Source organism: Hyposmocoma kahamanoa, unplaced genomic scaffold (genome assembly GCF_003589595.1).
Source record: "Hyposmocoma kahamanoa isolate Upper Pololo Valley unplaced genomic scaffold, ASM358959v1 102, whole genome shotgun sequence".
Lineage (NCBI taxonomy): Eukaryota > Metazoa > Arthropoda > Insecta > Lepidoptera > Cosmopterigidae > Hyposmocoma > Hyposmocoma kahamanoa.
The window spans coordinates 12,863,714-12,891,363 of NW_020653337.1; the positions used below are offsets into that span (position 1 = coordinate 12,863,714).

The following is a 27,650-nucleotide window of genomic DNA, read 5'->3' on the forward strand; positions in this document are numbered from 1 at the left end:
TAGCTTCATAAAAAACAAAAGAATGCATAAAAAACAGAGATTTAAATTAAAAAAAAAACCTCATTACAAAACGGTGTACAGTACAGTGCAAACGGCTCGTCAAGATAAATTCAATGAGCCCGAATAAGACGATTGTACTGCTGGGAATACTTGAGGAGTTAGGTAGTCTGAAGAATGTCTAGTCAAGAACTAGGACAGTTAAAGCATCCGATCAATGTTACGATATTATTGTCATGTCATCGGATTTCCATAATATATCAAATTTCAAGTCGATCGAACAAGAGAAAGTAAAATAAATATTAATATATACATGTTGGCCCATTTTCAGTGGTCCAAAATTTTTTTTGGTAGACGACATTGTAACGCCCCATTTAAAATAAGCTGATTGATTTTCGCGGAACTAATGTTTATTGCAAATGGGTCGTTACAATGTCCTCTATCTAAATTTGAACCACTGTAAATGAGCCACCGTGTATATAATAAAACTGAGATCCCTACACTAACTACTAAAAGGGCTGATGATCTTTAAACAGCTGAACAGATATTCATCTCGATGATTAATCGTTCCGAAAAAATTACCGTACAAATAAAAAAGCCGCTGTTATATTAGTCCAGCGTTTCGGAGCTTCGATGTCACGGGCATACAGACCGACGAAAATACACAGACATAGGCTTTAAAGTATTAATTTCCGCAAAGTAATGCCTAAATTCTTTTAATCACTTACAGGTTTGAAACTTATAACTCTCCTCCTTTTGCGCCGGGGATTAAAAAGTGAATCACTGCACTTCAGTTTCGAATTGTATTACTAATTCAATTGATTATTAAATAGTGTAGTATAAATAGAGTACTTAGTATTTAACTTACTCAATGATAGACGCAATAACACCGTTCCTAAGCGAGTTAGCAGGACGATGTGACGGAGGCTGTACTTTGGTCAATAAGTGTCTTAACACGCATCGTTTGCGGTAGGGGAACGAAATTTTGTGTTCGCCTATGTACTCGAATGCACGTCGTGATACGTCCGGGGCAGGCTCCGCGGCTGCTTTCACAGCTCGAATGACACCGATTTTCTCCTCACCATCGTATTCGCAGACGAATTGTCGCATGAAAGATTCCCGAACCTATACAAAAGATAGGACATTGTTAAAATCCAAATTAAAAGTTAAAAATTGGTTACTATTTACGTAATTTAACGTTTTAAGACTTAACAAAAATGTTGTTTTGCCATGCACAATAAATGCAGATTCGCGTAGGAAAACATCTATAAACTGTTTAATATTATTATAGTTTAAGTTTACTTAATAAAAACTAATATAAGTAATACTGTAACTATCAAAGATTCAAATTCTTACCTTAGGCAAGTTAAAGTCACCAGGTACTTTATGGAGTCGGGTCATCTGCGGACTGTCGGGAAATTTCTCGAATATTCTAAGACGAAAGGGCAAGCTTTCTTTGATCTCTGCGCTTTGCTGCCGGTACCGGAGCTGTTTAAGTTTCTTTATGTCCTCGTCCAATTCTAAATTGTCAAGGATTACTGCTACGAAAAGTGACAGCACGATCTGAAAATGGGGTTCGAGTAAAACATTGTACTAAGCGATTATTCATAGACTAATTGCATATTTCAAAACACTTGGACATGGATACTGTGTTTTAATTAACTTAAACTTAGTTTAAATAAAATTAGTGTTTTAAGAGTCTATACAACCTCAAATGGCGTTGGTTGATTCCGCATAACAGTGAGTGTTGAATCAATCACATTGGAAAAAATATATACATAGTAAAATTTAAAATATACACTGATTACTATACGGTGTGGAAACCCGATTCCTAAAAATTTTCAAGATAGAAAAAACACGGACTTACCTCGAAATTTTATAAGAAAACCGTTGTATTCAATAGGTACCTTACATATACCAATGATTTCTTTCTATATCAACTAAACTAAATAGAATACGTATACTATACGGTACGATATACGTTTTTCAAATGACTTTCATTTCGTTTGCAAAAAAATAAATTCCGAAATAAAGCCAGTGTCCCTGCCGCTCGATCCAAGCAAAATGAACCATATCAGTACGGGAAAAATTTGAATTCCAGCTGAGGTACTATCGACTCTTCGCCTTGAAATGGTATCGTGGTTGTGTAGGTTTTCAAGCGTGTGAGGTAGACGTGGACAAATTCATTGCACCATATTTAAACATTTGCCTTTTGCACATAGAAATAAAATATATATTCTCTGTCTGTAAATTAACTCAGTCGTGTTTCGGGCCCTATAGTTCACTACACATATACCTTCTGTTTTCATTATCATTTCATTTTCGGTGTGGTCGAAACACGTCAAAATATATATTTTGGGTCACACTTCACCTTAAGTCGCATAATTGAATGCTACTCACCAATGTTACGAACAGATGGTACAGTATAAAGTAGATGGCCACCAATGGTGTTAACGTTTGGCTAGTCCGCACCATCGTCTCGTCCATAACCTCCACCCATGCTTCTTGCGTCAATATTTGGAACATAGACATGAAAGCCTAAAACAAATTTTCTTTCACCACTATTGTATAAACAGTATTGTACTCCATTATTGGTAAGTTACACAACTTAGGTTTCGGTTCGAGAACCAATTTGAGAAGATGAAAATTGAAATTACCAAGAATCTTATCACGATACAGTTTAGGACCTAAAATGAATCGTTGTGAGACAGCGCTCTGTCAATTCAATTTACAGGCAACATGATTAATTTGGAGCAGGTACAAAGGAGTGTCAAAATAATATATATTTTTAGCCGATATTCAATAAATAATCTCAGTACAGATTACTAAAAAAACTGACCTCAAAAGTCATTCATCCCCTAGTTTGCCACCCTTAAGAGGTGGAATATTTTATTCAAATTTAAATGGGACCACTTATGAGGCACACTCATTCCAACAAAAAAGAAACATCAAAATCGGTTCACAAAGGTTATCGCGTAAAATACATATAAAAAAAAAACATACAGTCGAAATGAGAACCTCCTCCTTTTTTAAAGTCGGTTAAAAATACATTTCATTCAAAGCCAATATTAATAGATTTACAATACAAATAGATTACAATACAAATGGATTTTGAAGAAAATAAACTAAAATTCTTAACTTTTAAGAAATAAAGGAATAGTTTCTTTCATGAAACCGGCTTTAGATTAATTGTCTACGTAAAAACTGAGTTAAATTTTCTTTATGGACATATTAGATTTATTTATGCGATGGTACTTAAGTTTCTAGGACCAATAATAAATTGTTAACTTGTAATATCATACCTCAGGAAATGTCTCAAACTTCGTGAATTCGCATAAATAGCAGAACAGTTGCATCGATATAGAAGAGCTGATAATAAGCAAGCACATGGTAAATATAATAAGACTCCCGAGCTTCTTTCCAGGTCCAAAGATCTTGTACACGAAACCTTCGAGTAGTGGAGACGCTTTTATCAATCGTACTATTCTTAATACCTGAAATTAACACCACATAAGGCATCATACTATATTGACAGTGTCTTAAAAAAAAACATTTTTTGCTATAATCGCCACAGTTAGCAGGAAGAATGATGGCCGTAGTAATGCTGCAATCTATGTAGAGACTTGGTCATCTCTAGTATTTTATCTCTTAAACACGACAGGGGTAGATATCACGCCATCTTCTTATCAAAACGCCAGTGTCAAATAAAATCGTTGAAGAGTTTTGGCCACGCGGACGACATAGTCAGTGGTGTCATATAGGATTTATTTGTGTTGGCATTAGTTGAGCCCGACTAGTGATTATGTTAAATTCTGGTTCAAAAAGGCCTATGTCTCGCATTTGAGTACCTTGGCTAAAACAAGCTGTTACTGAGTCATAGACCTTTTTCTAAAGATTATGTTGCAAGTACTTAATAGTCTGTATTTCAAATAAAACAGGTACAAAAAAAAAAATGTTAATAAACTTATTTATAAATATTATTACAAATAGTTTTAAGGCAGATGGAATGTAATGAAAATGTGATATTGAAAGAAACACTGTTTGTATGTAACCATGGGAACAAAGGTTACAAAATTAAGTCCTCTACCTATTTTCAATTTATTTTATTACAAGAGATAGTTTCCTTTTATTATATTGTGTTTTTCCCTGAAAATTACTATAATTAATTCATACCTGAAAATAAGTAAATCCAGACATGTATAGCTGTGGTATAATGTGAATGGTGGTACCAATCGCCAGTAGCAACTCAAACTTATGAACGGAATGTTTGAAGTATCCTTTCCAGCCTAAACACCATATCTTCAGTAACGCCTCTAGGTCTAAGAATATTGTGAAAGCTATCTGTAAATTTTAATAGAAACAGAATGTTTAACACAAATGTTACCATTTTATATGTAAATGAACACAAATTTATTTTGAACCCTGATATCGAGTTTAAAAAAATAACAAAAATAAACATGAAATTATGAATGAACGACAACATGCACGAAAATTGTTCAAAAATAAATTATAATAATACAATTTTTTAATTTCAAAACATGCCGAAAGCCAATTATACTGCTTATATTCGTAACTGAAGATGATACAAACTCCGAGAAGCACATATTTACCTCAATGTAATAATATTTTTCGTAAAAGTAATGTCGGGGGTGCCCATCGTGCTTGAAATCCATTGTGGCTGTGATCACACCATTGGCCAATACGACACCCATAACTAAGAGGCGAAAATACGCTGAGCGCAGCATTTTGTGCAATATTTCAGGAGCACTACCTATGAGAACAAAAATTTAACACAAAGTTAGGAACAAGCTCTCTCTAGGAAGGAAGAGAACAGGGCAACATAGTGAGTTCAAGAGCGTCACGCAATGAGTGCTGGTCCGCGTCATATTTTAAGTATCGATATTTCAGTAAAAATATTGAGATTTGTCAGAATGCATAGGTAAATCCTTATTCTTTACATTCAATTACATAATCATAGCAACAAAATGTCAAGAACATATCCAATATGATGCCAATGGTTGTCTTTCTGATAGTACTTTAGTTTATTCGCATTTCATTTCTTCAAACAGTAAATTAAACAAATTTCATACGCCATAAAAATCTATTTGATATGTTGAGATCATACATTTTCATGATTAAAAAATGAAACTATTTATTCAGATCTGAAACACATTGGAAAATGAAACATTAGCGCATATTTCTTTTTCAAACAAACCATTTTTTTCGAATTTAAATCGCGTGTACTTGTTTTGGAAAATTTGGATTCGAAAAAATAGTCATTTTCCAATATAATATGTCTGACAACAAAATTTCTATTATTGTTGTGTGCTCAAGACTTCAGAAGATTCTTGTTTATTTTTCATTAATCTGTTATAACTGATAGAGACCCACATCAATGTCTCTAGAGTCTAATGTACATGTAAGTTGAACAAAGAATATTTACCAGAATGTTTATTTTCATCAATCATAACAAGTTTCCATCCATTATCATCACCAGTGAAGAACTGAGTGGTACTCCCTTTAGTTATAGGGTTCCTCACTCCCCACATTTGTTGAAATTGTACCCTGATCTCATTAAACGTTTCAGTAATAACAGCAATGAAAACATTCTTCACTAGCCAAGCCAAGAAGAATATCATTGTACTGTAAAAGTTGTTAATGTAAACTTTATATAACATAATTAACACGTAAATAACAACACCATGCTTAATAATTAATTTAACTTCATTTAATAATTAAATAACCTAAACAAGAGCATCATTACATACATCTTACACATTTGCCTAGGAGAGATTGAGTAATTAAGTAATTATATTCAATATTTACCTGAAATATAGTGCAGATCTCCAAGTAGGTAAGGAATCAATAGCCCTATACATTATGAATACCCAACCTTCCTGAGATGATGCCTGATACACAGTAAAAAGGCTTGTACCTAGAAAGGAAAAAGTAGCTCATTGGACTCTACAATTAAGATTGGCATGGTTACAGGAATAGAAACTATTTGAGATAAAATTTCATTACCATTTTTGTGAACTAATTTAATTCAAAACCTTTGATCTAGAAAGCAAACAGACATTAAAGAAACAAAGTGCAACAGACATTCTTATTGCTAGCAGCAATTTCTTAAATGCATATTAGAAAATATGTGGCTGGCAACTTAATTTTTATTGTTTTGAAATGAGTTTAATTAACTTACTAAATTCTTCAAATCCATTGAAGCCCATGATGTATTTGGAGAGGTTGAGTTTCATGCATTTCATCCCAGCTGGGCACTGATACCCAGAGCCTGGGTCGGGAGAGCAGAAGGTGTCAGGTATAGCTAATGAATTAATTGTTACCTCACTGAAAATGAAATTACAGTAAATAAATGTTTGTTTGTTTTTTTATGTTTTGTTGTTTGGGTTGGTAGTTTTGTGTTTGTTTGTAATATAATAATAACACAACACACCCATAGCATTGTTATGTTTTAAAATAATTTAATTGAATGTTGAGTTGTTCACATTACCAGTTTTAAACCATGACAAGTAATGTAGCAGGCAATAATATGAAATAAAAATAATGAAAAATATAAAATGATGCACAAAAGTACTTACCCCGGATCTGTACTGTTTCTAACACAGTGATGAGTGAGTTCTCCAAAAAATTGTACACCAAGTAAACTATACAGTGACATAAAGAATAAGAAAAACAGAGTCACATTGTAAATCTGTTGACTAGATCTCCTGCAAATGAAAAGTTTAATTGTATATTTTTCAACTATAGACATATATAGCTTTTTAGCTATTTCAATGGCTGACAGTTACATGTTATTGTTAATTTTGAAGTCTGAGAATGCTTGGGTTGTCAGTGAGAGAAACTTGTTCTTTAAACAAAAAATAAATAAATTAAATTAAATAAATTAATTAATTTCTTTGTTTACATTTTGGACATATACGTTATCTTTACTTTAAAACTCACAGGACATTGGCGAAATCGCCATTTTTTTTGTATAATTTTTATAATAATACTAAACTACCGTACATAGTTATTTTTACTTGACATTGGCCAAATCATTGATTATTTCGATGGGGCCATAACATTTAAAAGAAGAAGAAATAAATTAAATTAAAAAAAAACATTCTGCAATGGAGTAAATACCTTTTAATTTTTTTTTAATTATATAGATGTAAACTAATGTCTTTCAAATAGTCAACAAAAAGTTCTTACTTGAATATTTGGTTGATCCTAGACTTTGGCATAGAAAATTTGAGAAAAACTCTCAAAAAACGAATCATAATCAAGGGTCTGGGGGCCCTCAGTATGCTTAGGTAGCTATATCTTGGCACTATTCCAGTCAACTCAAACATTTGTAAGAGTACAGATACCCAGAGGAAGAATACCATGGAAGCATCAAACTGACACCAGTGGTCCTTTAGGTATGCTACATCACCCTGAAAAAAGTAAAAGAATTATAATGAGATTAATAATGGAAGGAAGACCTTGTCAAAAAGACTATTGTCTATATGAGCTTTTACTCCTCAATGGAAAGAGATCATATCCTAAAGCTATTGGACCTCAGCCACAGATAATATGTACTGATGTGGTAATAATGCCTTTAAATGTTTTATTCAAAATACAAAAAAGAGAGATAACTACTCACCTTGAGGATCCCTCTGATGTGCATTTTGGCAATCATTTCAGCTGTAAATAAAAGTGTGACACAGCAGTCAACTGCAAATGTCACAGTCTGAAGAAAGGGGTATCTCTCAAATGACTTTGGTGTATTGATGGATACAGACATCAAACTTAAAAGCGCACAGAGCCTTAATATTCTTCTGACCCATAGCTATGGACAAATAATAATAAAAACATTTAGGTGCCCAAAACAAGCAATATTTTTTTGTAGATACAAACAAACAATTTCGACTTACCACTCAAAATTTCAAATAGCGAGTTTGCTTAGAGCTTTTATAAATTGCTCTCCTTATTTTTTTTCCTTGTACATATTGAGCTTAAACAGCCAGCATAATGGGAACAATCTTAATACTACTATAACTCCATAATTCCGAGTACTTACCTTATTAACCCATTCTATATCGGCGCTTTCGTTTAAGGATTCTTCGGGGCCATAATCCGCCAGAACTGGCTCCCCTTTCAGGCTCTGTTTTCGCCCTAACATCTTTACCTTCTTGAAGATAATGTTTGAAGCGAATGTAATCCGGGTTTTGGGAAGAATAAGATGTATGTTTGTCACTTCGACACACTTCGAGCAACCTACGGGCTACACACCGAAGAGTACTATTAGATAGGTAACATTTTTGAAAATAATGTATATTTATTTTAAAAACTTCCGTTCTATTTGTTTATTTATTCATTTATATAAAAAGCATTGGCTTCAGAGCCATCAGCTTAATGGTAATAAATAATCAAGAAACCCACAATGTAATATACCTAAACTAAAAATTAATTCGTGTAAAAAATGTAACTACCAAAACCCGCCATTTTTTCACGTTATCACTTCCGTCCGTTCTCTGGTTCTCATACAATCGATTCTTGATAATTTTTTTTTTAATTTATTAAGGCTTTGGCAAAGCCATAAGCCTAAACATGAAGTTTAATTATGTTTCTGTAAATATGGCCGCCACAAAGAGGATAGGCAATTTGAGGCGGCGTGTTTGGATTGACTCGGGATTCCTTAAAACGGGCCGATACGGGTATTTTAGTTCGAGATTCGTATAATTTCGCGTTTTAATCTTCGATTAAGGCACAATAGCACTATCCTATTCCACTTTAAACTAGATTTCACAAAATAATTGAGTCAAAATAAAAACGACACTTTACCCTCCAAAAGGTCCAGAGCGAATCCCCGATTTTTGATAAACGAATGAGAAAGTTGGCATTTAATGTCTAAGGTTAGTGTAGTGAGAGCAATCTAGGTACAGAAAGCTAATAGAGGTATCACCTTTTTACATATCTATTACATATATTATGTAGACAAAAAACCACATCGTATTATTACTTATTTATTTATAAAGCATTGGCTTCAGAGACATCAGCTTAATGGTAACAAATAATCAAGAAACGCACAACGTAATATGCATAAATTAAAAATTATTCGTGTAAAAATGTAACTACTAAAACTCGCCATTTTTTTTCAATCACTTTTAAATTACAACACGTCGTATTACAGTGTACGTAGCTTATTTTGCTCTAATTTGGTAGATAAAATAATGGCACTTTATTTTGACACATTTAGGCTGATGGCTTAGCAAAAGCCTTAATAAATAAAAAAAAATCACTTCATTTTGAATCTTATAAATATTTTTATTTGATTATTTTCTTTATTATTTGACATATCTACCAAAATAGCTGTATAGCACATGGAATTAATAAGTACTGTTGTACGAAGTACTTATTAATTCCATGGTATAGCATCATCGTTTGCCTTTTTTTGGCGAAAAATTTAAAAAGTAATTTTTGCAGCTTTTGTGTTGTTGTGTTCGACGGAGCCGTCCATGAGCCGTCAATGTACGACAACAACGTAATGTACGACAATGTACGACACAAGAATGTGCGGCACGTTTTCTCCTTATTTAACATTGACTTCTTTATTTAATCTGTGAGTTTGACGTAGCGATGCGACGAGTTGTATTTTTTTCAACTAGAGTTGACGTGACTGCTAATTTGAGTTAACTCGACTCGGTGTATGACAGAGCAACCGCGAGTAACGAGTACAACTCGAACCGACGGTTCACCGAGTTGGCCACGACCGGCGGCAGCGCAGCGTGACGACCACGACTCAAGCGTGGTCTGAAGGTCACCGAACCGACTGACCGAGTGGGAACGAATTGCCGACGCTGTATGATTGAAGTATTCGAATGGCAGGAACCAAACCGAGCTAGCTCGAGTTCACTAAAAGTAGCTCGAGTTGACTAATTGTGGGAGAAACTCGAGTTAAATAACTCAATTCACTTATCGCTCCCGACTCGAGCAAGCTCCGAAGGTCACCGAATCGACCGTCTCGGCTCGGCGGGCCGGGTATTGTATTGAACGCGTGAGCTCGAGTTCTTAAAAAAGTAACTCGAGTTGACTCGTTGTGGGAATAACTCGAGTTAAATAGCTCGACTCGCCCATCGCTACGCTAGTTTGACGTTTCTTTGTATTCTTCTCCATAGACAACTATGTACCATAATGAAATTGGAAAGTATTATATTTTATTGTCCGTTGATATTAATTTGTGGCGGCGAGTAATTTATTGTAGCAAGTATCGTTTGTTTGTTACAATTTGTTTGAGTCTTCATTTTTAAATAATTTTGTGTAATTTTACCCTTCAAAAACGTAAAGGACTGATAGCTTGTACTATTAAGTTTGTAACCGTGAAACTTAGCAAGATTACAAAAAGTTTTTTCACGCTTTAATCACGCGGCGAATTATGTAATTTAAATACAAACCACCCTGCAAAATGTTTATTTATATGAGTAAAAAGGTACTAACATTGTTGGTAAATGTGTGTTGCTATGGCAACTCATATCGAAAGTGGCAAACTAATTTATTTAATTACCTATGTTAACTTTTCAGATTGCTATTCCCAAGCAATCAAACGTAACTTGTATAGCATGGAACCATTCTTCAGGCTATATTGCCGTGGGTGGAGAGGAGGGAATGCTGAAAGTCCTGAAATTGGAATCTGGTAAGTTTAAGATTACAAATTTATTTACCTATTTATTTATTAAATTTTTCTTCGCAAAGTTCGCTTGTCTTTGGGTTCTTATTATTAAAATGATATGTATATGAACAATGATGACTAAAATTTTAACCCATATCGGATTTATGAGTGTTACACAGAAACAATTTAATTAGAAACCTGGTATATTATACCATAAAAAAAGGAAAGGAACTCTTTCAAGGACATTCACATACTTATGAGGTTTTGCACCCTCCCTTGTATGTAACTTTTTACTGATGCACTACTCTCTAAAACACATTCTTCATGGAAAAATGGCATAAGTGGTGTTACGTCAAAAACATTTATAGCTTCCTTAGATACAGAAAAAAATATAACTCACATCTTCTCCAATTCTTGTAACTTTATCTATAATATTATGGGATAAAATTACAAGAATAGGAGAGGATGTGCATTATATTTTTCTGTATCTAGTGGAGCAATAAATGTTTTTGTGAAGGTCAGCAAATTCTTTAATTTTTATCAATTAAAGGCAATGAACAATTCACTGCATAATATTGTATCAATAAGGGTAATAACGCTATACTGATGAGTGATGAATGATTATTACAGGTGGAGGTGGCAATTTATCAATGAACCTAAGTTTAGAAGGCCATAATGGGCAGCTAAGGGTAGCAACATGGAATGAGGTGTTCCAAAAATTAACTACAAGTGATGAACATGGTGTTATCATTGTCTGGATGCTGTATAAGGTGAATTCTTATTGACTATTTAATAGAGACTATTCATGTAAACACTGAAAAGACGATATATCAAAGAAAACCCATGTGGGTTTCATGACCCCAACCACTATACAATATATGTCTATAATAAACACACTGTACTGCTGGACTGCTTTCAAATTAAATTTTATTTCCATATTGGAAAGCACTTTTATTCAGCTGTAATCAGGGACAAAAAACTGGTAATAGCATATGTCGCCTTAGAGCGAAAACCTCGCATACGCGTTTTAACATAGCTCATTTTACTGGTTTTTGTTGGAGAAGTAAATTATCAAATTGCTCAAATATATTATTAAAGTAATATACTTGAAAGAGGTATGATTTAACTAATTACTAGAAAGAAAGAAAGAAACATTTATTCAGTACCCTTAAATTGTATGTACATAAAAATAAAACTAAAATTACTGATACTGAATGGGCACCACTCAGCATGTGCCGTGGCTGAGAACAGCCACGTCGCTGGTATTATGCTGAGCCCAGGGAGTGCGTCACAGGCGCACTAAACTAATACTACAAAAACATTGACTTATTTAAATTCGCAATATGCGTACAATGAATTTATGATGCGACAAAATGTAAATTACTAGGCTAACTATAAACAGTATTGTGTTTACTACATTTTATATCTTCGTCCTGAAATATTACATAGAAATCACATATCATGTATTTTTTTTTTTTTTTTTTTTTTTTTATACCTGACAGGCAAAAGACTTACTCTAAGACAACAATATGCTTGCTTATAATAAAAAATGATAATTTCTATCACAAATTAATTTCTTAGTTTTCTAAGCTATTTGCCATTCAAAATATTAACCATGAAAAGTACGTACATTATTGTATTTGTAGGGCTCCTGGTATGAAGAAATGATAAACAACAGAAACAAGTCCACAGTGACAAGCATGGCTTGGGGCTCCGATGGACAAAAGATCTGCATTGCTTATGAAGATGGTAAGTGATAAGCTATTGGAAAACTTAGAAAAGTATGAACTAATGTTTTTGATATGATAACTTGGTTTGGCAATATGGTGCCACTGGCTTAAACTTGTCTTTTTTCATCTGTATCCAGATAGATAAATAGTAATCATAATTGTAATATGTTATAACATTAAAAGATAATTTGAGGTTGTTACCTAGTCAATGTAATTATTGTAAAAAAATAAAATTTGTTCTAAATTTTAAGGTGCAGTGATAGTAGGTGGTGTAGATGGTTCCAGAGTATGGGGCAAAGACATCAAAGGACCGGGTCTGAAGGCAGTGCAGTGGTCACCAGACAACACATTACTTCTGTTTGCTCTCTCTAATGGTGAGCTGCAACTGTATGATGATCAAGGAAATTTTACTGTGAGTAATTTGGTATATAAGTTATAAGAGATTATCAATTTTACTCATACTGTTAAATATTTAGAAACTGAACGAAACAGAACCTGCCATTAAATATGTAAATAGCCTTGCTTCTAAATTCTCACTAAAAAAAGAATACATATCAAGCATGTGAGTTTTGATGTCTGCTGGATCGTAAATTTTGAAAAATAATCTCTGGACTAAATCAGTTTTAACAGCTGACTAATTGGATTAGACCTTCGAGAACTAATTTTTTCTACTTTTCTCCTCCAACACTGCTGTATCTAGTAGCAGTAGAGCTCCTTGTGAAAGAGTTCGTCCAGGGAATTACTGCCACCTTACCTATTTCTGCCGCCAAGCAGTAATGTGTGCATTCCTGCATTCCGGTTTTTAAGGGTGCTGGTGAAACTACCGGCACTTGGGACTTGTCACCTTTATGACTCAGGGCGACAGACGCAGTGGCAATACTTTGCAAATCTTTGCCATTTAAATCTCTGAGTGGCACTACAACGGATAGGCATCTCGCTTACCACCAGGCGTGCGGCTTGTTTGTCCCGGTTACTTTATATACAAAAAAAAGTTTGAAATGTAATGTGCTAAATAAAAAATACGTATCGCGCTGAAAAAAATTCTTAACTCTAGTTACGATAATTGTCACAGAGGGACGATGTGTATTTATAACACTACTTCAGGAGTCAAATGGCACTTACGGCTCGAACTATGATATTTTTTTTAAATCTTGTGTTATTTCTCCAAATCCTCAGATGCCAGTGTCAGTACATGGAGTGTCAGGGTCAATGGAAGTGGTATCCATGGACTGGTATGCAGGTAGAGCGCCGACCAATAGACCTGTTCTTGCAATTTATTACAAAAGTGGCATTATTTTGCTTATGAAGAACTGCATTGAAGAAGGTATGCCAATTTGTCTTTTTATCTTTTGTCAAGAACTAATGAACTATCTTTATTAACACCCAGTTCGTGACAATTTGTAAACGTCAATAGAGGGCCCGAGAGGTTCTAATTTCTCAGCTGGCATGGTTTTCGGGCATGTTTACATGGAACCGAACTACTATTACCGGAAGATGCGCAAAAGTATCTGCTTTGCTCAATTGTATGAAAAAGCTATTTATTTCATCATAACTTCCAGTAATTTCTCTATCCTTTTACAGGTAGGTTTATCTTCCAATGCTATTTTGTGTTGGTTGTGTATTTACATAATTTGATAATTGTTTAAGCGCTAAAGCTAAGTAAATAAATGCAGCAAATATTTGTCAAAAAGTTTGGCAAGTAGCAAACACGCCGCAATAACATCTAGTGAAATGCTACCATAACTTGTCATGTCCTTGAGTAAGCGTATGGCCGTTAATAAAATATTTGAATGCGACTAACATTATCACTAATGAATAGTCGAAGTTTCCATTATATCTACCGTGCTAGTATAAAAATGAAAATTATTTCATTGGACATGCAATACAATAAAAGAAAGAAAGACTAAATGAATCATTCTCAAATGAGTCTATAACTTAACTTCAGAGGATTTTTTTTAACGCACACACGCAACATAGCCATAGCCCTGTGTCGAAACCCTGAGTCGCGGGTGACATGGATACACACACAGACAACCACAAATTACACCCAAACTCGCGAGATAAATAAATGTAGGTTATACAAATATTTCTCCCGGCCCGGGAATCGAACCTGGGACCTCTGCCAGAGAACAAATAAGTAATGAGAACGGACACTCTCCGCCCCGCGCTAGCTTTAGATACCGCACCATGCTCCGCACATTGACGGTCACATTGACTGAACGAGTACAAGGCTGCCGGCGAGCGGTTTTCGCGCTACGACGGCTTTGATGTTTGAATATAGTTTTCATTTATTCTTTACGAATTTCATCATTTTACGTTACTATTTATAATGGTCGTGAATTGTGCTGTGTACGGCTGTTTATAATCATCTAAACGGGATAAAGAGAGGAGTTTCTTTCGTTTTTTGAAAGTTGAAACGAAGTAAGTAAAAAAAATTAAGTCTAAAGACTCATTCAGTTATTGTTTTCTTTAGTGTAGACTAATATATAATACAGATTTATTATATCAATATAATAAGACGCTACGTGAGCTAGACAAGGGTTCTAGAATTTTCAATTTATATTGCCGATAAATATTAAGTAGTAAATATACCTAATTATTAACTAGGATGATAAAGTTGGACACGCAATCTCAAATACTTTGTTTACCTTATTTATAGGTACCTGTCCAAAATATAACATTTTAAGTGCGCTTTGCTGTATATAGTAATAGTAAATAATTTTCGACCGTTGTATGGAGTGTCCAGGGTGTGCCTCTGTCTTGCCGTCCGGCATGGTAACCGTTCGGCCACGGAAGGATTACGAAGTACATTACCCTCACTGATATTCTGTTATAGCTCTTAAACATTAAGAACATACTAAAAAATTATCAAACATGCACACACACAAACCCGCCTGAACAAAAACGATAATAAAATACATTTAAAATGATAAAATACTCAAGAAAGATTATTTATTAGGCACAAACTATAAGGCTGGTACCCGGGATTGTTTTGTCATTTGAAACTACACGTTACTTTTAGTTCTCTGATTACACTAACATTTTCGTTTAAATGTCGATAATGGTTGAGAAACGGAGATTTTTTTCTACAGATAGTGTTGTAGTGGAAACCAATATGTCAGCAATCACATGCCACTGGAATCACAACGGCAATGTGCTAGCAGCTGCTGGCGTCACCACAGACAACTCGAACGTAGTTCAATTTTTTAACGCATATGGCGAGGTTAGTTTGATGTATTTCTTTACTTTATTACTTCTTTACTATATCATGTTCTAATAGTCAGTCATTTTAAGTGTTTCATAAGTATATTTGTATACAATACATACATATCGATGGTTTTCTAGAATAGTGACCTATCTCAAAAGCATCTAACTCATCAGGAAGATGGTTTAAACAAGCGGAGACGCAGCTGCAGCTCAAAGTTGATGAATCGTAGATCATCCCAATATGTGTATGTCATGTGATTATTTTAAGCAATAAAAAACTTGGGATCTAAGTCACTATAAAATTTATAATTTTCTGAATAAATATCAGTAACAAATCATAAAAGGATCAATTTTGGATTAGGCCACTATTTTTGAAATGCAGCGATATATATATAAACTTTCTTAATAATACAGTGATAAATTTTCCAAATTAACAATAGTACTGAATATTATTATACTTCCAGCGACTACACTGAATTAGAAATGCGTCCATTCAATGTTGCTTTAAAGTTGTTGGCGAAACTAAAAGCATAGTCACACGAGCTGCATTCAAACTGCAAAATTGCTGCCATATATGCCTTTATAGTTACTTACTATTACTTATAGTTACTTAGTTTAGTCTATTCAAGTTAGCGACCTAGTATAGTTTCCTCTCTTTCGCACTACTTAATAGTATTGACAAGAACATAAGATGGAGGCACAAGCTTAAGTTGGCGTTAACTAACGTTAAAACACTTGGTATCAAAAAAATTGAAAATTTATGAACTTTCAGCATCTTCGAACTCTACGTGTACCTGCCGGTTCGATGCGGGCTCTATCGTGGGAGAAGCGATCGCTCCGGCTAGCCATCGCTATAGACTCGTACATATACTTCGCGAATGTAAAACCTGATCACAAATATGCGTATTACGGCAATACTCTAGCCTTCGTGTCTGGTACTGAGACAGTCACGTTTTGGGACACTGTTACTCACCAGGTACGATTTGATTCGTGTTTTGTACTGCATTGTACAGTCATATACACGAGATACCTGACCTCCTAACATGCCCAAACCGATCTTTTGGTTCTGAGAGTCGTCTTACGTATTGGTCAAGTAAAAATTAAAGCAATTTGAACTGTATTGTATAAGCAATACAGTGGAATGTTGCTTGAAGATGATCAACATATTTTTAAAACCAATACTAAATCTTGTCATTTGATATCGCAAATAAATTGGTCAAGCAGCTTGTACGGACTACAATACCCGTGGTTCGATTCCATGAGCACTATTTGGTTTTAATGTTATATTTTTAACAGCATTGTTTCACTTTTTAATGTTAACGTTAAACAAATCCCTGGTTGAAATTTGTATTCTGTATTTAAGTGAAAACTATTCGTTAAGGATCAAATTGGCTTAAAAACTTTCTTACAATGTCATTCACTAATGAGACGACCAGGGAGTCATACCAAAATAAATTTTACGGCTCACACGTTAAAGATTAAGTTTGTTTAACAATTTTCTCCAGTTTTTGTGCTCAGTACCAAAAGGTCGACAAAGTGGGCTTGGGGAGTTAGGTATCTTGTGTATATGACTGTACGTGACATGGAGAGAATAATTTGTGCCCGTGCATGTGAAACCATGGTGGTATTATAGTAATGAAAATAAAGTAGTCACCACACTTATTGACAAGGATGAAGGAAGGATGGAAGGTCCGGCTTAGAGCTTTATGTCATCATCAGTAGCAGTAGAGCTGCTTGTGAAAAGTTTGTCCAGGGAAGTACTGCCATGTTACCTATTTCTACTGTCAACCAATAATATAAGCATTACTGCGTTCCGGTTTTGAATGGTAAGGGTGCTGGTGAAATTGCAGGCACATGGGAGTTGTCAACTTGTGCCTAAGGGTGACGGGCGCAGTGACAGTGCCTCTCGTATATTTGCGATTTAAAGGTCTTGAGTGGCATTGCAGTTGCCATAGACAGGCGTGCCGCTTACCACCAGGCGCACGACTTGTTCGTCCCGTCACTTGTTATCGTAAAAAAATAATGTTAAAATGAACTGTTAAAGGCTGGCAAGTTAATTTTCGATCCTGCAATTCACGATGCTATTGATCTTTTACATCATGTTCGCTGAAACTAGTAGAACATAATTGTTTAAAAATCCTCTACATTCCGGGTTCAGAATTAAGTTGCCAGGTTTTATAGAAACCTAATTATTTGCAGTCATGGGTCAATCATATTCCCGACGTGGTGGACATGTGTGGAGTAGAAGAGTACTGCATCGTAGCCACTATGAACAACCTTATTATATCGAATCAACAAGGAATTCAGTGTGATGGTGGGTTACTACACATCTACACAGACATTGTGTGTCAATTGTCAAATTTGAAATGTATAAATAAATACTTAATTATATTAGTATCAAATAATAAATAACGAAATAGCATACCTGTTATATATACAGGGTGTAAATTTGAGACGGGGCAGCAAGGCCAGCTACCTTAATCGTTGTAGTTACAGGAAAACGGTACTAGAAGACTATCCATGAATTTTGAAGATATTTTGATTGGCATTCACAGATTTTAACTGTGAACAAAAACAAAAACAAAAAGAAAGAACAAAAACTTTTCATTTAAAATGTGTGGTAAAAGATTTTTTGCGATTTCTGACATTTCGAGTACTCTTACCTCAGTTGGTCCCTTAGAGACTATTGATCCTTACCAGAGACCGGATCGAATGGCATAAATAATGTTTTGTAAAAATTGCCTTTTATCTTGCTGACTGTACCGTTTTTTCAAAATCTGTGAATACCGATCAAAATATCTTCAAAATTCATAGATAGTTTTCTTAATCGTTTTCCTGTAACTAAAACGATTAAGGTAGCTGGCCTTGCTGCCCCGTCTCTAATTTGCATTCTGTATATTAAGTATTAAAATACCTAAATAAACTTGTCACCATCATCGTCGACCCATTTATACAACCCACTGCTGGGCACGGGTCTCCTCTCAAGGGTTTCAGGCCATAATCCGCCGCTCTGGCCCAATGCGGGTTGGGGAGTTCATACGTTTTCTGAGGGTTGGGAACCTTCTACGACGTGCAGGTTTCATCACAATGTTTTCCTTCATCGAAAAGCTCATGGTAAATGTCAAATTAAATTTCGCTCATAAATTTCGAACAACTCAGAGCGAGCCCAGATTTTCTGGCTTGTTCCCGGTTGTCACCCCTGGCTTTGTTCCCACTGGCGACAAATGGGAAAAAAATCCCATATGTTACCATACCGCGAAGTACATTCTGCTTGACATTCTAAACAAAATACCTGTACAGTTGCATAAAGATATGTTTACAAATGCTAAGAAATGCAAACAATAGATCGAGAAGATCGGAAGAGTCCTCAGGCGTGCATCTATCAAGACCTATTTCAAGCCCCTGAGGAAGATTTCTCAGTTCCTGAGACCCGTGAAATGTAACATCCCCTTACAGGATGCAGGAGTTTACAAGCTTGACTGTGAGTGCGGTGTCTCTTATATTGGACAAATAAAGCGAAGTATTTGTACCCGCGTCAAAGAACATATAGCTGATGTCAAACACCGTCGCGTAAACAAGTCTGCAGTCTGCGAGCATGTCATGGATAAAGCTACACATTCAATGAAGTTTGACAAACCCCAGGTCCTTGCAAAAGAAGTCCGTTATCTGCCCAGGATGCTGCGAGAGGCCATTGAAATTAAAAAACATCCTAATTTCAACAGGGAAGATGGTTTCTCCGTACTACCAGTTTGGTATCCAGTATTTCCTCTAATGAAAAATCCCAAACAGACATAAGATTGCAGTACTAATGAATATGTTTTAGTTTATTCTAATTTCTGTTAATAATTAATAATAAATTAAACTTAATAAAAATTCATTCAATAAAATAATTTGTAAAACTTAATGTAGCGTAAATTGGAATGTTTTCTTTGTAAAATTAAAAATAAGGTATTTAATTAATAACTGATGTAACTACAGTGAAAAAATAGGGTGGTTTGCATTAATATTAGACATAACTGGTTGAAGACTGTACCACCTCAGTCAACCGTGACCATGGGACCTGTAAAAGGCCCGAAACGTCGGTTTGTTTGAAAAAACAAATATACGCGATTTAAATCCGGAAAAATAGTTTCATTTCCTATGTGTAACAATCGCGAAAACCTAAGAACTCGATAAATGCAAACAAGTTTAAAAAAAGTACAACTTGGGTTGCATGTCGCACTCATAAAAAAGTGGCGAGTTAATTTGCGATGCATTCTGCTTTCACATAAACCCTTTAAAGGGTTTTTGAAAGTGTTGTGTTTCGAATAAATAAATTTAAAAAATAATAAACTGAACTAAAAACTAAACACCAAAATACTAAATAATAACTAAGCGTTGTATGTTCCATTAACAGCGAAAACGACCACAATACCTGTAATGTACGTAGCAATCAACAGCAAGACAGTGGCCGTCGCAGCATCCAAGGAATCTTTTATGATCTGGAAGTTTTCCACGCCATCTCGTCCGCGTAAGTATTAATTTTATGAATACAAACGTGTTCAATTCTACAGTATCGTTATGTTAGAACTCGCCGATTGCCTCTTTTCTCACTAGTTCAGTTGGCCTAGACTATGGACGTGAATTTTTCTTTTATAGTATTGAAATTATTTTTTTCAAATTCAAGTGGACAGCGCTAGACAAAAAGTTATTTTAATTTTTTATATAAGCTCTCTCAACTGAGCAAAGAAACGAGACAGCAGACCTTACGAACTTCTCTATACGATTGCTGCAGATTTTTGTTTACATTTTTCACGGTTTTTTAATGTTACAATGGAGCCATAAGTGCACAAATGTGTCCAAACGTTGAGTGCTAACTTATAATCGTTATAAGATCAATCCTAGTGTTTAATTTGCGCAAATATAAAATAACTCTTTTAAGTTAAATAGTTCGATGAAGAATGCAACGATCTCGGTGATCCAACAGTTATATAGTGGAGGCTGGTCAAGAAGGTCCCGGGATCGATTTGAGTATTAAATTTCTGAATTTTTTCCGGTTTAGGTGTTGTGGGTAGTGCCCCAGAATAATTACTGTTTTCTGGTATTCATAGTATGTACCTACATATTAGACAACATCACATACGTTGCCCTGATCCCAAAGTAAGTAGATATAGCACTTGTGTTATGGAAATCGGAAACAACGACGGTTACCACAAACACCCAGACCCGAGACAATATAGAAAAGTTATTTTCTACACTGATCCGGCCGGGGATCGAACTTGGGACCTCAGAGATGGCGACACCATGAAAACCGGTGTGCAAGCGACTCGACCACGGAGGCCGTCTAGACCTACAGGGAATTCCCTAGCTTGAAACTAGCTAATTATGCTCGGGCCACATAGAGGCGGCCGCGAAAGCGTTCCGGGCGCGGGAATTTTTGTAATGTACAACACAGGCACAGGCCAGAGCATTAATGTGGCTGTCCGGCACACTATTATTTATTATTATTAAAAGGAACATGCTGAAGCTTTTAACATTACTTATTTTTGCTTTTTAATTTTTTTCATACCGAATTAGTTAATCAATATTAGAAAACAAATTATTAGTTATTATTGCATATTGATTTTTATATTTGCACACATAAAATGCTAGATGCTACCTATTTATAACTTCACATTAATATTTAATAGAAAACAATAGCGTTTGAACACATTCGTGCAAAAACTTTATTTTTAGATCACGACGGAGACGTTCCTGGTTTAATAATATACTGTATTTTTAAAATTTTTCAGGAAGCACAGAGTTACTTTTCCATGCTGATGGAACACCCATCACATCCGGGGAGAGCGGTTTTCAAGACGACACAATCTGCTGTATTACATGTTCCGACAGCCACTTACTCGTAGGCAGAGTCTCGGGCACCATATTGTTATTCTCAATGGTTAACTTTAAGAAAATAACTTCCATTAACATGAGCTCAAAAGCATATAGAATGGGATTAAATTCGAATTCAAGGTACGTGCAAGCAAGTATTTGAAATTCAACCTTTCAAAACTTAATTATTTTGTGTTTTCATTTAAAAATCTTTATTTATATGGAATGTTCGACGATAATTGATGAAAATAAAATAATATGGTTACTTGAAAATGTTAATATTTTCAGTAAATTTTACGTAATCGATCAGCCCGGTTCATTATACCTTCTTGACACGGATATGGCAAATAACATCAGTATTGGCCAAGCTTTGCGTAAGGATGTGTGGAGCGCACTTTGGGCGTCAGATAATCCACAAATGCTAGCAATCGCCGAGAAAGCGCGCCTTTACGTAATGAGAGATTCTGAACCTGAGGAACCTTTGAATATGCAAGGATATTTGTGCAAATTTAGGGTATGTACTTATTTTAGCAGTAGGACAGCTTCTCGTGAAAGAGTTCGTCCAGGGAAGGACTGCCACACTACTTATTTCTGCTGCTAAGCAGTAATGTGTGTGGTGAAATTGCAGGCACATGGGACTTGTCAACTTATGTCTCAGGGTGACAGGCGCAGTGGCAGTGCCCTTCAGATCTTTGTGTACAGGCGTGTAGCTTTTTATCAGGCGCAAGACTTCTCCATCCCGTGATTTGATATTATAAAAAAAACCGTTCTTTTTATTTGTAAAAAAATGGTCCTGTTTAAAGATATGAATAAAGTATGTAATATATGTCTGTGGTAAAAATTATTTGTTGAAAATGTACATTACGCCATTAATCTCACAATGAAATGTACCTTTTCTGTTTAAATTATATATTAGTGTGCATCGCATTAGGTGAAAATATTTTCGAACAGCTATAACAATAATAATATTTTTTCAAGATTCAGTCAAACTTAAGTCTGCAGTATATTTTTTATATATTTGAAGGTATTATAAGGTGCCAGATAAAGTTCAACACATTAGGACTATATAGACGTTTCAATTGTTTGATATAAAAATTACGAACTCCGCTATTAAACGGACCTACGTGTAGTAGTTATAAGAACGTTGTTTAAAAACTAGATTCGGTCGGACCAGCCATCTAGCGGATTTTGATAGAAATACAAAATGCTCGATTGCAGTCTTTTACATATAAATAAGTATAATTTGGTTACTTAACTTACGTAGGGTACAATTAACTTTCGTGATATTATGAGACAGGCATATCAAACGGGCGTGGCCAATATGCACGCATGTTGTTTATTTGCTCCCACAATGGCAGATGATAAAAAAAATTGTAACAGCCTCGTAAATTTTGGTCCGTTACATAGATATAACATAGATTCAAACTCACCTTTTTTCCAGTTTGTTAAGTGACTCTAAAACACCTGTAATTGTCATACCTACTTTAAGAACACTTCTTTCTACGTTAAAGGAACTGGAAATAACATCTGCGCTCCTGGACAGCATAACTGACAAATGCACACCACAGCACATAGTGCGCATCGAAGTAAAGTCACTGCGTGACACCCGCCAGCTAATCGAGAAAGTCGGTTTTAAAGAAGCCGAGAATTTTATTAAAGATAATCCACACCCGCAATTATGGTTTGTAACAATTGTAAGCAATTTACAGTCTGGGCCGCAGAGCGTCTATGAGAGATAAGTTTAAAGAGATTAACATTCTTACACTACCGTCACAGTACATTTATGAAAATGTTATTTGTGTTAAGAAAAATCTTATTATTATTTTAGGAAAAATAGTGACAGACAACATTAATACGAGGAATAAAAATAAACTAGCTGTTCTTGACAGTCGTCTTCATAAAGTCTCAAATTCATTTAAGAGACAATATATATGCTTCTATAATAAGACTCCCATTGATTTTAAAATTTGCCATTTACAAGGTTTAAAACTATCGTGAAACAAAAACTTTATACTAAAGGTTATTATACAACTTCTGTGTACTTGGATGACAAAAATAGTGATCCGTTTAGCTCTTTCAGGTATTCTGGTTCTACGATGTTTAAATTAAATATTGTAATAATAAAATGTCTTCAAATATATATTTACAAAGAGCAACCCCTAGAGTTTCTTGCTCATTCTTCTCAGGAGAATCTGCCTTACGAATGAGCAGTAGAGTTTAATCAGTATGACGATTTCAAGTGTAATTTGCTTACCTATGAAATAAAGATTATTTGACTTTGACTTGGATAGCTTATTTTATATGTGATGTAAGATATGTATTTAAACATAGTTTAAAAAACGTTCTGATAGGATGTGATACTCGCTCCCGATGCTACAGCCAAGACAAATTAAGACGATTGAAGTCGGGAAAATTTTTTTTTTTTCAGTTTTTTAATTCTGTTGGTTACAACCCCGTATTGTTATTAGTGATTATCAGAACAAATCAGTTGCTAGTACCACCACTAATAATCTACCCTAATAATAATACAAACGTTAAGAAAAATGGACTCTGTCATTTGCTGCAAACGCTCAGGCGTAATAATTACAAATGTAGGTAAAAAAAAATAAAAAAGTTTGAATAATAAAACATTATATAGCTCCAATCTGTTTTTAGGCTTTTGCTAGCTGAAGCTGCACTAAAAAACTTTGAATCGGAAAATGCTCTTGAAACCGCTGAGGCGGCATTTGTGAGACGTACCGATTACGCAGGCATACGATTCGTCAATCGTCTCAATGCATTACATTCTAATGCTCTCAAGAAAGCTGAAATTCTTGCTTATTTCAAAGATTTCGATGCAGCTGAGAAGATCTATCATAATGAGGACAGACGGTACGTTGACTGTTAGGACTTTTTCACCTGACTATACATTTCATGACCAGTGGCAACTGAACTGATATTCGTGATGTTTTAGCGAGAATTTGGAAATAGCGTAGCAAACAAAAGAGACCATAGATTTAAATAATTATAAAATTTAAAATAGAATACAATATACAAATATTTATATCTAATATTTGTTTGTCTGTGATCGGTTCCATGCATTTGAAGCGTGTACTCCGCTATATTGTATTTATAACAAAAGTTTGTGTTTAGCGACTTGGCGATAGTGTTGCGAAAGCGCCTCGGACACTGGTTCCGAGTCGTGGAGCTGCTCAAGATGTCCGCTAGCACCACCGAGGGACAGGTGAAACAGGCGTACAGCAACATTGGCGATTATTACATCGACAGGCAGAACTGGTAATACTCCTAAAGCTTTTGGCACTTATACAGAATCAACACATTCATTTAGAGAAATAGGAATGTTTTAATAGCTGAAATTAGTTGAGTCGCTATAGAGAATGTCATCCGAGGCAGTGTAGGTGAAGTATTTTGCGATATGATTAAAAACAGCCTAAGAGTACTGATTTGATTCAAAATTTCCTAGAAATGACTATGACTTAAAATGTGCATTCCGTTTGCGTAATTGATTACTGAAAACTATTCGTACAATTTTACAAGCACAAGAAGCCATTGTTGTGTTTCACTTTAATCATTTGTTGTGCATTCTCCAAATTATACAGGAGCGGAGCACTTGAATACTATGCTATGTGCAACAATACGGAAGGACTAAAGAAATGCTACATGGCCTTAGAAGATAATGAATCTCTTTCAAAGCTGTTCACAACTTCACCTAGAGTCATTAAGGTATTTCAGTGGATTCTACTGTATAATTTTGTTATGGTATACTTGTACAAATTAGCAAGCACACAAATGGCTCACCTGTAGTGGTGACTACGAAAGAAAAAATACAAAGGAAGTGCCTTAAGCCTCGATTTCTATCGGAACCGATGTCGCCTAAGCTCACACTTTCTTAATTTGAAACACTACAAAATCTTGATATTGATTGGTCGTAGTTTCAAATTTTGAAAAGAAATAAATTCTGAATTGTTAGTATAACTTAAACTTTACTCTGCTGGCATATCGTTGAAAGTTCAAGATCTATTATTACAAGTTAATGTGCTGCCATCTAGCGGTTAATTGCTGAACGACGACGAATTGGAGTTATCGATTTAGTTCTCCAAACAAGAAGCGACCATATTGCAGGTGTATAAGCTTTACTTTCGTTTCTTGTAACAAAAAGATTCGATAAACAGGAAATTGAAAATTTATTGAAATGTCTCTGATGATGATGTGAAACATCACCACGGGTAATTGTTTTTGGTGCGGCTATCATTTTTGCACTCCTAAATAGCACAATAACGTATTTCTGTAGGATTTTAGACAATTTGCACAAAAGAATGACACAATCATAACATACAAAGCGAGAATGGCAGACTGAGATCAAATAGGTCTTTCGAGGCCATTAGTTGGCACGATTCAGACGCTAACTAACTACTTCTACTGTATTTATTGTTCAACCCCTGCCTATATCCATAATGTTCAAACTGTAAAACGTAGTATACTTTGCTTAATGCAATTAGAATCCTGGGTAACTCTTCAAACTTTTCAGGAAGGACCGATTAAACCAATAGGTGATGGTTCAAGTGATACTATGACTCAAATACCATCAATCCAAGGAATAATGCAGTTGAAAGATAATGACAGAAATCTACAGGCTGCAACTATGGCAGTTCAAGTAACTATAATATCTTATAATTGGTATCTTGTTAGGTATCGCTTAATGTAATAACCTATGTTTAATTTTTTTTTCAGTTGGCTACTATGGAAGCGTCCAAAAAAGCGTCTCCGTTACGGATTAAAAAACTTTACGTTTTAGCTGGCCACTTATACAGTCAAAGTTCAGTGGGTAAGCCCAGGTTTCTTTACTATGATTTTTGTTATACATTCAACTGAGATAAAGGCTGAAAAGTTATAATAACACTGCAATAAGGTGAGTGTCTCAATAACTTATAAAATTTGTATGACTTATTGGCATGTAATGTAGAAGGCGCGAGTAACCGGGAGGCGGCTCGCAGTTACCGCGCGGCCTTGGCGCAGCACTGGCTGTGGGTAGCCGCGACGCGTGCGCAGGCGCGCCCGCTGCGCATCGACGCCGCGCTGAGAGCCGCCGCAAGACTCAACGCCTCTCTCCAAGACCTCCACTCCGCACAGCACACGCAGGTAAGCACTACTAGGCTATAGAATGTTTAACTGATTCTTGGATCTTGTCAAACCAAGAAGCAGGTAACTGATGATACGTATTTGCTATTTTTATATCCTTACAATAAGACCTATTCAGGTATACAATCTAGACAATCATTTCTGTCCAGTCAGTGAATAAGACCACACTAACAGTGCGTAATGTGTTAATATTATAATAATAATGTGTTATCTCAATAAATTTATCAGTCGACTGTTCGACGTCATGATCGCATTAGGAAGGACTCTCGTCGTCCATCATGCCAACTAGTATTGTCACTACCTGATTTGCTGTCTGCGCAGAGGGGATGAGTTTGCCTCTGCTACCGCGCCGTCTGGCGAAACCAATTTTGCAAAGCAAACAAATAAATACCGCCGTCCGGGGCGGAAATTGTGTATGGACTACCCAGTTATACTTGTCCGTTTACAGGTTTGGTGTATCATCGCCTTTGTAGCAGTTCAAGCACGATCATTTGAATTATGTTCCAGGGCATTTATAAAGTTGGAAGCACATGATGTAAGAGATTTACATTTTACTTAACATACATTGTATATATTGTTTCATGCAAATACTTTTTGTTACAGCCTGGTGCTTTCGAAAATTTAGCCATAGAAATATTTACAAGATGTAAACCCAAAGACGCTAAAGGTAACAAAATGGATTGTCCAAATTGTCAAGCTGGCATTCCAGAGTGGTAAGTTTTCAAGATCGGTAAGAAATAGATCTCAAAGGGAACCATTCATTTTGAAATGTCGACCAAACGGCACTTTCGTATTCATAATAAATGATCGAGTAATGTGCTAAAACCATTTCTGGATAACTGGATCATACATTGCCCCTATAATAGAGAAACTTGTATACAACTCCCCCACTTAGGTAGTTTCATCTCGAATCCATATGATGCCTCTAGCACAACTCTGTCCTCGAACGTCGTCAGCCCTTTTGGTCAGGTTTGCTTTACTTTTTAACCGACTTCAAAAAATGGAGGAGATTTTCAATTAGACTATTCTTTTTCGTTTTTTGTATGTAAACACATCAAAAGTGTCTAGGGATCAAG

At 35.3% G+C, this 27,650-nt stretch overlaps 2 protein-coding genes across 3 annotated transcripts in view; one reads left to right on the plus strand and one right to left on the minus strand.

The window, feature by feature from the left end:
• The window catches only part of LOC113236142 (sodium leak channel non-selective protein-like), a 30,712-nt gene extending 22,454 nt beyond the window's left edge, over nucleotides 1-8,258 (minus strand). For both annotated transcript variants that reach the window (XM_026472146.1, XM_026472154.1), the window contains exons 1-13: nucleotides 8,057-8,258; nucleotides 7,640-7,825; nucleotides 7,207-7,430; nucleotides 6,594-6,722; nucleotides 6,197-6,342; nucleotides 5,824-5,932; nucleotides 5,441-5,640; nucleotides 4,608-4,768; nucleotides 4,171-4,338; nucleotides 3,300-3,491; nucleotides 2,398-2,535; nucleotides 1,354-1,560; nucleotides 866-1,122 (exon numbers count right to left, since the gene is read on the minus strand). In XM_026472146.1, coding sequence (XP_026327931.1) covers nucleotides 866-1,122; nucleotides 1,354-1,560; nucleotides 2,398-2,535; nucleotides 3,300-3,491; nucleotides 4,171-4,338; nucleotides 4,608-4,768; nucleotides 5,441-5,640; nucleotides 5,824-5,932; nucleotides 6,197-6,342; nucleotides 6,594-6,722; nucleotides 7,207-7,430; nucleotides 7,640-7,825; nucleotides 8,057-8,158 — 2,219 coding nt within the window. In that variant the 5' untranslated portion in view covers nucleotides 8,159-8,258. The remainder of the gene's footprint in view (nucleotides 1-865; nucleotides 1,123-1,353; nucleotides 1,561-2,397; nucleotides 2,536-3,299; nucleotides 3,492-4,170; nucleotides 4,339-4,607; nucleotides 4,769-5,440; nucleotides 5,641-5,823; nucleotides 5,933-6,196; nucleotides 6,343-6,593; nucleotides 6,723-7,206; nucleotides 7,431-7,639; nucleotides 7,826-8,056) is intronic.
• A 2,051-nt stretch (nucleotides 8,259-10,309) lies between these two features.
• Nucleotides 10,310-27,650, plus strand: part of LOC113234192 (WD repeat-containing protein 35) — an 18,752-nt gene continuing 1,411 nt past the window's right edge. Inside the window, exons 1-21 of the mRNA XM_026469496.1 lie at nucleotides 10,310-10,465; nucleotides 10,558-10,669; nucleotides 11,276-11,415; nucleotides 12,292-12,394; nucleotides 12,627-12,787; nucleotides 13,552-13,699; nucleotides 15,468-15,598; nucleotides 16,355-16,558; nucleotides 17,782-17,896; nucleotides 19,979-20,092; nucleotides 21,354-21,576; nucleotides 21,724-21,949; nucleotides 22,947-23,116; nucleotides 24,091-24,306; nucleotides 24,568-24,711; nucleotides 25,035-25,158; nucleotides 25,964-26,089; nucleotides 26,167-26,260; nucleotides 26,399-26,574; nucleotides 27,023-27,109; nucleotides 27,178-27,287. Of these exons, the coding sequence (XP_026325281.1) occupies nucleotides 10,442-10,465; nucleotides 10,558-10,669; nucleotides 11,276-11,415; nucleotides 12,292-12,394; nucleotides 12,627-12,787; nucleotides 13,552-13,699; nucleotides 15,468-15,598; nucleotides 16,355-16,558; nucleotides 17,782-17,896; nucleotides 19,979-20,092; nucleotides 21,354-21,576; nucleotides 21,724-21,949; nucleotides 22,947-23,116; nucleotides 24,091-24,306; nucleotides 24,568-24,711; nucleotides 25,035-25,158; nucleotides 25,964-26,089; nucleotides 26,167-26,260; nucleotides 26,399-26,574; nucleotides 27,023-27,109; nucleotides 27,178-27,287 (2,948 nt within the window). The 5' untranslated portion in view covers nucleotides 10,310-10,441. The remainder of the gene's footprint in view (nucleotides 10,466-10,557; nucleotides 10,670-11,275; nucleotides 11,416-12,291; nucleotides 12,395-12,626; nucleotides 12,788-13,551; nucleotides 13,700-15,467; nucleotides 15,599-16,354; nucleotides 16,559-17,781; nucleotides 17,897-19,978; nucleotides 20,093-21,353; nucleotides 21,577-21,723; nucleotides 21,950-22,946; nucleotides 23,117-24,090; nucleotides 24,307-24,567; nucleotides 24,712-25,034; nucleotides 25,159-25,963; nucleotides 26,090-26,166; nucleotides 26,261-26,398; nucleotides 26,575-27,022; nucleotides 27,110-27,177; nucleotides 27,288-27,650) is intronic.